The sequence below is a fragment of the Ovis canadensis genome, chromosome 12, assembly GCF_042477335.2.
Source record: "Ovis canadensis isolate MfBH-ARS-UI-01 breed Bighorn chromosome 12, ARS-UI_OviCan_v2, whole genome shotgun sequence".
In the NCBI taxonomy this organism is placed as follows: Eukaryota; Metazoa; Chordata; class Mammalia; order Artiodactyla; family Bovidae; genus Ovis; species Ovis canadensis.
In genome coordinates this window covers 53632160-53643685 of record NC_091256.1, presented here as the reverse complement: position 1 = coordinate 53643685, position 11526 = coordinate 53632160, and the positions used below count along the sequence as shown (strand labels likewise).

The 11526-nt window shown below is 44.4% G+C and overlaps 1 protein-coding gene across 1 annotated transcript; it reads left to right on the top strand.

The window, feature by feature from the left end:
- The first annotated feature begins 4530 nt into the window (after positions 1-4530).
- On the top strand, positions 4531-6138 carry CORT (cortistatin). Its single transcript, XM_069544770.1, has 2 exons — positions 4531-4747; positions 5852-6138. Exons 1-2 carry the CDS (start codon positions 4604-4606, stop codon positions 6068-6070), a joined length of 363 nt encoding a protein of 120 aa, XP_069400871.1. The 5' UTR covers positions 4531-4603; the 3' UTR covers positions 6071-6138.
- The last annotated feature ends 5388 nt before the right edge of the window (positions 6139-11526 follow it).

Sequence of the window (11526 nt, the reverse complement as noted above, 5' to 3'; positions counted from 1 at the left end):
CTCACAGGCTTGCTTCCTTAGAGTCCTGGAAGCTCGTCTGAACTTTAATTAACTGTATAACCAGCTGACTGGCCATATAAAGCAGCACGTCTTTGAAATGCATGTGGCCTGGTAACATAGTTGGGGCAATTTACATTTATAATGTTCGTCTTCCTTGTTACACCAGCGCCTCAAAAAAAGGTGAAATAAAAGATCCTGCATTAATTTTTTATTACTAAATTAACAAACCAGGGAAGTTCCAAAGCATCCCCTTCTATACACAGCAATAGCTGGAATATGCTGGTCGACACTTGTCATATACAGCTGGTACCTCGACACCTAGATGTCTGGGAAAGTGTGATCATGGCCCGCTTACTGCCTTTATTGAATTGTGGAATCTGTAAAGAACCCTTAGAGGTCATGGAGTCCAGTCTTCTCATCAAGTAGGAAGCCCTCCTACAGCATTGATGACTGAGGTCCCCTAGGCTCTCCTGAACTCCTCAGGGGCAGAGCGCCCTTTCTGCTGCTGCTGCTGCTGCTGCTGCTAAGTCGCTTCAGTCGTGTCTGACTCTGTGGGACCCCATAGACGGCAGCCCACCAGGCTCCCCCCGTCCCCGGGATTCTCCAGGCAAGAACACTGGAGTGGGTTGCCATTTCCTTCTCCAGCCCTTTCTGTTAGTGGATACTAATTGTTGCAAGTTTCTTCTGGGTGCAGAGAACAGTCTTTCACCTTCTATCTAGGTCCTAGTTCTGCCTTTTAGAAGAAACAATCTCCCTTTTTCAAAATAATCCAGTACTGAGTCCCTTTTAATCCAAGTTCCCATAGTACATCTTTTCAGAAACGCTTGCATAAAACATTAGATTGTCAGCTCCTTATGGGCAGACTTTGAAATGGTGATCACTTGGTGCCTTGTGTAGGGCCACACACACACATACACACACACACACACACACACGACAGGTGCTCTGTGAGTACTGGGTCCCTGGAGCCTGAGATGAGTGGCGGGGGCACACGGGAGGAGGAGCCCTTGCTTGGGTTTCATGGCTCTCACCAGGGATTTCCATTGTTTTGTGGTGGGGAACTTTTCTTTATACTGTGGGGAATAAGGACTAAGGACTTGGAGTGTCTTCTTTTTTTAAAAAAATTTATTTTTGGCTGTGCTGCTTCTTTGTTGCTGTGCACAAGCTTTCTCTTGTGGTGTGTGGGCTTCTCATTGCAGTGGCCTCTTGTTGCAGAGCACAGGCTCTGGGTGCCTGGGCTTCATTGCTCTGCGGCATCTGGGATCCTCCTGGACCAGCCAACGGACCACCAGTGAAGTCCCAGGACATCGTCTTAGTGACAGTTCCTAATGTGAGTCCCGTTGTGTTTTCCACTTGTGTTAGGTGCTTATCATGATCTTATTTGATTCTCACAGTTTTATGATGTAGGCAGTTGGTGCTGCTAAGTCACTTCAGTCAAGTCCGACTCTGTGCAACCCCACAGATGGCAGCCCACCAGGCTCCCCCGTCCCTGGGATTCTCCAGGCAAGAACACTGGAGTGGGTTGCCATTTCCTTCTCCAATGCATGAAAGTGAAAAGTGAAAGTGAAGTCACTCAGTCGTGTCCGACTCTTCATGACCCCATGTACGGCAGCCTACTAGGCTCCTCCGTCCATGGGGTTTTCTAGGCAAGAGTACTGGAGTGGGGTGCTATTGCCTTCTCTGTGAGACCCTAGAGAGGTTAATTAAATGGCAAAACCAGGATTTTAGTCTAGAGCCCTCATCTTGAAGTACTAAGATATATTGCCACCTCCTTGAAAGCAGCCAGTAGTAACAAGATCACACAAAGCCTTCCCCGGCCTGCAGCTCATAACCTTCCTTGGCACGTGTCACACTGAAATTTTACTTTTCTCTCATTTGCAGAGCATGTATCCTGTCCCTTAGTGAGGCTGGAACAGCCCTGTCGAGGTGGATGGTCTTTGTCCTTCTATGTAGTACACGCTAGGTGTTCAGTGTTCAATGAGTTCATGGAACAAAGTCTTCAAAATATTCTAAAGCTATAAGAAGCTGGGTGAGCTACCATGATTCTCTCATCTGTAAGAATATCTGAAGTGAAAGTCTCTCAGTCATGTCTGACTTTTTGCGACCCCATGGGATATACAGTATATATACAAAATATATAAAAATACACTCAGAGGAAAAAAGTGGGAAAGGACTATATGCACCTCATTCACGTTTCGTGTCTCAGTCAAGATGGTAGATGACAAACTGGTTCTGCCTCCATTATTTCCCATTAAATTTTTAAAATGTTGAACATTTAAAAATGTTGACATTTTAAAAATGTCTCAAATTTAAAAGACATGAAAGTGAAGTGGAAGTGAAAGTCGCTCAGTCCTGTCCAACTCTTTGTGACCTCATGGACCCCATACAGTCCTTGGAATTCTCCAGGCAAGAATACCGAGGTGGGTAGCCCTTCCCTTCTCCAGGGCACCTTCCCACCCAGGGATCGAACTGGGGTCTCCTGCATTGCAGGTGGATTCTTTACCAACTGAGCTATCAGGGAAGCCCTAAGATTATCTGAACGTTTTAAAATGTCATTTGTGGGAATTAGGCAAAAAAAAAATTTTTTTTTGGTACCAAAAAAGGACTAAAGCAAGATGCACTTTATGGCCTACGGTGGGTCATTTGGCTGTGCCGATCTTCCCTAGCATCTTAACAAATGTGCAATGCAATGAAATCTAAAGTTGAGATTTCCCTTGTGGAGGGGTGTGAACCAGCACTTTGGAAAACTGAAAGCGTCAACGTTCTCTTCTGGAACGTGCCGTCAGTTCTTTGATTGCTTTACTTCCCTTTGGAACCTTGCCTCTGACGTCATCTTAGGTTTGTGGTGTATGTTTCTGATCTTCCTAGCTGTCTCAGGTGGAGAGGGTCTGTACATTTGGCCGTGTGATTCTGAACCTGGGACCCACAAGGAGGAACCAGGGGTGGCAGAGACAGCTTGATGTTGTGGATTCTCAGCAGTGGAGCTGTCGTCAGAAGGAGAGGAGACCCTGGGAGCTGGTCAAGTGTAGGGCATTCACTGGGCTCCCCTGGGGGTCTAGCGGCTAAGATTCCACACTTCCACTGCAGGCAGGGCAGGGCAAGGAGCGGGGGAGCGGGCATGGGTCAGAGAAGTTCCACATGCCTCGAGGTGTGGCCAAGAAAAGAATCTATCTGCATTTCCACCTTAATAAGGTGATTGATGCAAAGAGCTGGCTCATTGGAAAAGACCCCAATCTGGGAAGGATTGAGGGCAGGAGAAGAAGAGGGCAACAGAGGATGAGATGGTTGGATGGCATCACTGACTCACTGGAGGTGAATTTGAGCAAACTCCAGGAGATAGTGAAGAACAGGGAAGCCTGGAGTGCTCAGTCCATGGGGTGGTAAAGACTTGGACGCGACTTAGCAATTGAATGACAACAAAAGGTGATTTGGGTCCACATCACAGTTTGGAAAAGCCTGGGCCAGAGGACCGTGGCCTGCTGGCGGGGAGGTGGCCTGCTGGCGGGGAGGTGGTGCTGGGGAGCCAGCACTTGGTGGCCCGAGGTGGTCTGGTGAGACCAGTGGATGCTTTGAGTGGCTCCCAGAGTCCTCACCATCTCCTTGTTGAGCTGATTCAGTCATTCTTTCATGTGGGTAAAATTGCAGATTTTAAGATCCTTTGTTGTTGAAAGTGTTAGTCGCTCAGTCGCGTTTGACTCTTGCGACCTCGTGGACTATAGCCCGCCAAGCTCCTCTGTCAATGGAATTCTCCAGGTAAGAAGACTGGAGTGGGTTGCCATTCCCTTCTCCAGGGGGTCTTGCTGACCCAGGGATCGAACCCGAGTTTCTTGCTTTAGCAGGCTGATTCTTTACCACTAGCACCACTTGGGAAGCAGGTGGTGTTCCTTGTTCAGTTGCTCAGTCACGTCTGACTCTGTGTGACCCCATGGACTGCAGCACACCAGGCTTCCCCGTCTTCCACTATCTCCCAGAGTTTACTCAAATTCATGTCCATTGAGTCAGTGATGCCATCCAACTGTCTCATCCCCTGTTGCCCCCTTCTCCTGCCCTCAAACTTCCCCAGCATCAGGGTCTTTTCCAGTGAGTCGGCTCTTCTCATCAGGTGGCCAAAGTATTGGAGCTTCAGCTTCAGCTTCAGTCCTTCCAATGAATATTCAGGTTGATTTCCTTTAGGATTGACTGTTTTCATCACCATAAGCTCCTTATTCAAGGCTAATTTTGTATTATGTTAAATCACTTGGTTTTGTTCTAATGACTTCCTGATTGCTTTGGCATAATTGCGAGGAGGTGGAACTTCTAGGCAAGCGCACATGCATCCCCAAGTAGGAGCAAATCCACTCTTGACACAGGAAGAGCACCGAGGTTTTAATGAAGGGGTTAAATCCAGTCCTGAAGCACTTTTGCAGGCACTGATTGCTCAGGCTCGTGCGTCACCACTTGAATATGAGGGGAGAGGGGGTACAGGCTTTAGATAGGCATATATTAAAAAAAAACAAAACAAAACAAAACATACAGCTGCAGGTTGAGCTGAAAATAGCCCCCTCAGTCTGCAGAGAAGAGACTCAAGTCCACAAAGCACTGGTTTCAGGGGCTGCCAAGCAGGATGAGCAGCTCCAGAGCTGGAGAGAAGTACCAGCCAGCCTGCAAGATGCTGCCCCTCTGCTTGCTGCTGCCGCTGCTGCTGCTGCCCTCTGGGGCCACTACTGCCCTCTCCCCAGAGGGTGGCCTCGCCGGCCACGAGAGTGGGGTGAGTAGTCTGACTCGGCTGGGTGCTCACCCTCTTGTGAGCTGTCCCTTCCCTTGGCACATCTGGCCACCCCGTGGATCCCCCCTCTTCTCTGTGGCTGAGTGTGTGTACCGGACAGACTGCAGGGCTGGACTTTGCCGTGTGCCTCTCAGCTGCCCTGTGCTGTGATGTCCACATGGACCATCGACTCACCATCATCTTCAGTCATTAGGAAACTTGATAGGAAACGCTGACACTAAGGGGCGCTTCTTCAACTGCCAGTCTTTGAAACACAAAGCCATCACACTGGTCTGTTGCCGTGCAGTTGGTCTACCGCTGCTGCCACTGCGGTGTTAGTCACACTTGTAGAATCTTAATTTATACACACAGTGCAGGTTCTCACTGGCTTAGATTAATTGACATCATTACATTTTCCATTGTGAGAAGTTGTAACTTTATGAGGTGATTTACTTCTCTTTTTTTTTTCATTTTGAAAAACTTCCAAGAAAGAGTACATAAAGTTGACCATTAAAAATGGATTTTTCTCTGAAATTAGCATCTGAGTTCCAGAAAAGCCATTCATCATCAGATTACTCCTTAAAGCTTTCTAAGGAGTCTGAAAGGCCAGAATATAATGTCTCAATCTGATCTGTCTTAAAAAGCAATTTGTGGACAGCCCGGAGTGAAGTGACTTAGCAGTAGCAGTAGCAGAAACAGTGGGAGTAAGACCAGAGATGGAGAGATGGGAAATCAAGTGAAAGGAGCCTCATCTAACTTGAGGGGCTTCTTATCTGCCAGTCACTTGTCAGGGGAAAGGAGACATCTCCCAGCCTCTTATAATTGAAAAGATTAGGGGCAAAACAACCAGATTTTTTTCCTTGATTGAATATATTCAAGTTTTTCTTTTCTCTAATTAGAGCAGTTCTCTTGAGGTGTTCTCTTAACTTTGTGTGCATGCTAAGTCGTTTCAGTCATGTCCCTTAACTTTCTCATCCTTTAAATGGAAATATGGTTTGTTGTTCTGGAGCATCATTTTTTTTTTAAAGGAAATAATTACATATCTTAATGCTGGCTGAATCAGATGATTGATTTGTCTTTCCTTTGTCCTCTGCTTCTTTTTAAAAGCACACGCAGGAAGTGGGAGAAATAAAGACAAACAGCCTGTTGACTTTGCTTGTGTGGTGGTACGAGTGGGCCTCCCAGGCCAGGGCAGTGCCCTTCGTAGGAGGGGAAGCCAGGGAGGAGTCCAAATGGCAGGAAGGCGCACCACTTCGTCAGTCCACGCACCAAGATAAAACGCCCTGCAAGAATTTCTTCTGGAAGACCTTCTCCTCCTGCAAGTAAAACTCCACCTATTACTACTTGTGCAAGGAAGTGTAACAGTGGATCTGAATAAAATGTATTAATAAGCAGCTATGATAGTTCTTCTTTCTGCGGTTGTCTTCTCTTTCTCATGTAATTTGAAACGTAGTTTTTATGTAAACTTTAAAAATGCCGACTACTAGATGTCTTCAGTAATTTGGAACCCAAAGAGAGTATTTTATTTTTATTTATTCTTTTACTGAAGCAGAGTTGACTTACAATGTTGTGCCAATCTCTGTTGTATAGCAAAGTGACTCATGTATATATACATACATATATATATATAATACACATTTTAAAACTGTTCTTTTCCATTATGACTTATCCCACGAAACTGGATATAGTTCCCTGTACTATGGAGGGGAACCTTGTTTATTCATTCTAAATGTAATGGTTTGCATCTACCAACCCCGAACTCCCAGTCCATCTCCCTCCCTCCCCCATCCCCTTGGCAACCTCAGGTCTGATCAAAGAAGAGAATTTTTGATAAAGATTTTTGTGGTTTTTGCCATTATTGTCAATGCAGCCATGGGGCTTTCCTTCCACATTTATTGTGCTTAGAAGTTGTTCTGTCCTCATCTTCCTTGCTTTGATTTATAACAGGTAAAAGCTACATATTTAAGTGTTCAGAATAACATTTCAGTTTACTTTGATATAAACTGTCTAATGTAAAAAATATTTCCTTCATATTAAAAGCAATTTTTAAACACTTCTCAAAGAGCAAAATGATTATTCCTCATATTTTCACTAAAATTAATTTAAAAACAAATATCATGCTATAATTAAACAGACAACATCATGATGACATGCTTATAAAAGTTCCATTTGCACCTGCTGTTGTAAAATACCCGTACTAATTATAATCAGTAAGTTAATATTGCTGTTGCAATTCTTATGGAAGAGAGCTTCAGGTTTATTTCAAACCAAATAGAGTGAGCAGTGCTACTTCCCAGCCTGTAGCTTGACTGCCTTAACTTCTAATACAACGACCTCCAGGAAATTCCCTGATGGTCCAATGGTTAGGACTCTGCCCTTTCACTGCTGAGGGTCTGGGTTCAATCCTTGGTCGGAGAAGCAAGATCCTATAAGCCAGGCCTCAAGGTCAAAGAAAACAGAAAAACAAACTCTGGGACCTACAGAGTTGCAGGATCTGGACTTGGTGAGACAGAGGCATATGTATTGAAATCTATTATGTATATAAACGTTTTATTTTCCCATTCCTCAATAATTTCCCACAGAAGTAAGTGGATGATGGTGAAAGGAGGGGGAGATTCCTTTCTCGTTTCTTTCTGTGATATAACACAAAGCAACTGTCGAGCCTCACATGGACCAGGATCTGGGTCTGCTCAGATGGAGGTAGGAGTAAACACGTGCTCAGGTTCAAACCCTAATCAAATTTTAATCCTCCCCACTAGCCCTGGAATCTTTCCTTGATTACACACCTTGTTTACGGCTCTTGAATCCTAGATGCTAAAGAAAACTTCCAGCATGTGGTTTTTTTAGATGTTAAACTTTAAAGCTTAGAGATTCCTACCAGGAGTTAAGGAAAGTTTCTGATGGTCAGGATTAGTATCAGGAAAACTGGCAAAGGCTAGCTGGAAGGCATTGCAAGGATGTTTTCTTCTCTGGACACCAGGGGAACAGACTCACCAAGTATGACTGATGACCGTTCCTTTCCGTCTTCCACAGAGCTGAGCTCATATTCATAATTACTAGCTGCGTGAAGTATAATGTGATGGAAGAGTCTTAATAGCATCCTCATTTTCAAACACAGCAGCTTTCAGGGACCTGTAAGTGGGTCAGCGCACTGGTGGAAGATGCCTGCCTCAAAGGCCAGCTGACCTTCAGGATTTAAGATTCTTCTAGAAGAAAAGCATCCTCACTGTCTTTCAGTTTGCTTAGAACCATACGTATACATTCCTTAGGATTAGGGATTTTAACTTTTTTAAAAAATAAATGTTATCTTTGGCTACACTGGGTCCTTGTTGCTGTGTGTGAGCTTTCTTTAGTTGTGGTGAGTAGAGCTACTGTTCACTGTGGTGTCGGGCTTCTCACTGCAGTGGTGTCACCAAGAGAGCACTTGTGCCCGGGCTTAGGGTGGGTGGGCGCAGGAGTTGTGATGCATGGGCTTAGTTGCCCCATGGCATGTGGGGTCTTCCCAGACCAGGGGTCGAACCTGTGTCCCCTGTACTGGCAGGAGGATTCTTAACCACTGGAGCACTGGGAAAGTCCAGAGATTTTAACTTTTAACTAAGTAATATCTGAAGGAGTTGAAGCACCTCCAGGATATCCATCAAGTTTAAGTCCACCTTAGTTCAGGGGCCTTAGAAAAATGTAAACTGGCATCAACTGCATGTTAGGCTAGATTAACAAGCTCATCATTAGTAAACTAGCGTAATTTCCTACCATCAGGTTTTTGGTAGACTTTAGTCCTGCCTGGTTTAATTCCTGGGTTGGAAAGATCCGCTGGAGAAGGGATAGCCTACCCACTCCAGTATTCTCGGGCTTCCCTTGTGGCCCAGGTGGTGAAGAATCTGCCTGCAATACGGGAGCCCTGGGTTCGATCCCTGGGTTGGGAAGCTCCCCTGGAGAAGGGAAAGGCTACCCACTCCAGTATTCTGGCCTGGAGAATTCCATGGACTGTATAGACCATGGCATCGCAGAGAGTCGGACACAACTGAGCGACTTTCATTCATCTGCATTTGCGTAGTTCAGTATAGCCGAATGTGCAGATCTAGGACAGCGAGGCCTGGACGGCTGCTAACTCGTTCTCTCACATTTGTTTCCAGTATTTGTCACCAGAGTAGATCCTTAACTCCTAAGGAAGAACTGATGTGCCATAAGCATTCAACAGAAGTCCTTTCATAGTATTCGAATGTCAGGGCTGACAGCAAACCATTTCAGTGGAGACTCAGGCCTGTAAGCTCATGGGGGATACATACTCCTTGACCTGACAGTGCCTGCTGAAGGGATTACCCACATCTTAATACCAGCAGCTTCTTCAGTAGAGACAGGGATTTGATCTTGAAGAAATCGAGGATATGTCATTCAGCTGTTAAAAAGAAGGAATTTTCTATTTATGACTAGAATGAATGAGGCAAAGACACTGGGCAACCCTTTTTCTAGCTTCTCATAACTTTAATAAAAATTAACACTAATTAATCCTTTTTGTCTATAAATAAATAGTTAAGTGATAAAAGATACACATTCTATTCTTATTAAAATAACTGTAAGTTGGGGCTTCCCTGGTGGTCAACTGACTAAGACTCCATGCTCCCAAAGCAGGGGGCCTGGGTTTGATCCCTGGTCAGGGAACTAGATCCCACATGCTGCAGCTAAGAGTTCACATGCCACGGCTAAAAGATCCTGTGTGCCACAACTAAGACCTGGCACAGTCAGATAAATAAATGAATAAACTATTTTAAAAATAACTGTAAGCTGGAGAAAAGCTAGAATTTTCATGGTGATAGTTCCTGTAACATGGTGTTAGACAATACTGAAGAAAATCTCATAGCTCTGCAGTAACCTGTTGGTTGTTTCCTTGTATTGATAATTGTGGAAGTGCTGTCTGACTTAGTTTGAGCCAATGTTAAGGATGTGCAATCTGAAAATTCAGTGCATTTCCTGGGGAGGAGGGGATCTGTTCCTTTTACTGGGGGCTTCCTGACAGGGCAGAGGACCTCACCCTGTCAGCTGTGTAGCAGATTCAGGCAGTTAATATTTGGAGTAGATAATTTCCAAGGTCCTTAAAAACCTCAAGTAATATAAGACACAGCCAAAATAACTTAAGGCAAAATACAACAAAATAGGAGAAGAAATGCTGAAGGCAAAAAAAAAAAAGATAATAAAAGTTAACTAGGAAATTAAAAAATCTGGTGAGTAAAGGCACATTAATAATTCTTGTAATTAATGTATTTTTTAACAGACTACTATTATTTTATTCCTTTCTTTCTGGAAAATGAAAAATCCATTAGTTTTTTTCCTTTTGCTTTTACCCAGAAATTAAAGGTTGGTAAGTGGTAATTAGCACAGCTCCTGTCAAAGCCAATTGCCTAATGGGGACCGACATTTGACTTGAGTCGAAAGAATGGAATATGGCTAATGTAGAGTTCATTAGTCCCAGCTGCTTTCTTTGACAGTCTTTCCTCCTAACATCGGCTGTGCCCTGCTCCCTCTCTCTCTCCTATTTTTAGACTTTTGCTCTGCTGCTACGTTCTATTCTAGAAGGCCTGGAAGCACAGTGGTGTAGGGGAGGTAAGCGGTACTTGGGGCAAAATAACTTTTGACTCTACATCTGGTCTAGGGTTTGCCAAGGTCTCTGTTCCCACCCACCTCTCTCTGGCCCTGGGGAGATGAAAGGAACCATTCCCTCTATATTGCTGTGCTGGTACTGTGCTCTTCCTCATACTTGTTCAGTAGCTGTCTTGTCTGACTCCTTGCGACCCCATGGACTGCAGCACGCCAGGCTTCCCTGTCCTTCACCATCTCCCAGAGCTTGGTCAAACTCATGTCCATTGAGTCGGTGATATCCTCCAACTTCCTTCATTTAATTTAACCCCTTCCACCTTGAGGCCTTAGGCTAACCTTTCATTTTTGGAAACTACTGTCCCATAAGGTTAGACTCCATATGGGTTTGTCTCGTTCCAAAGGCCAAAGTACTTTTTGTATTCTATGCAGCTGAGATGCTCAGTAGGTTTGTTTCTAATACAGAAGACCAAAACCAACATCCCGCCCATCAACTAAAGCTCTACTGTGTATCTGGTGAAAATAATTGAAGAAAACATTTTTCAATCAGTAGGGCAGAGATGGAGATGCTGATATAATTGGTGAATAGAGATAACTGCTGATACAATAGTTAAATAGAGATGCTGTTCTATATTCTGGAACCCAGGCTTCCTTTGCTACTGTGCTAACTATAGTGTTCACAAGGCTAATTTATTTCTTTTACACTACCAACTCAAGGACTACATTTAGAAATCTTAGCAATCATGTTGCAAACATATTAGGTCTTTTTCATTTGGAGATGAATTCAACTTATTATTTTGGTATTAAAAAAAAATAATAGGGAAGGACAGGGAAGCCTGGTGTGCTGCAGTCCATGGGGTCACAAAGAGTCAGACACGACTGAGTGAATGAACTACAAATTAACAAAACCAGTGATCTGGATGTAGAGTAGAAGAGTATGTAGACTTAAGAGAAAATACAAGTAAGTGGAAAGAACACCAGGATTGCAACTGGAAGACCTAGGAATTCCTGGTGGTTCAGTAGTTAGGACTCTGTGCTTTCACTGCCAAGGGCCCAGGTTCAATCCCTGGCTGGGAAACTAAGATACCACAAGCTGGGTGGTATGGTAAAAAAAAATAAAACCCCAAACCAAAATAAAGCCAAAAGACCTGCCTTTGAACCCTGGCCCTCCAATTAGCCTTGTGACATGAGGC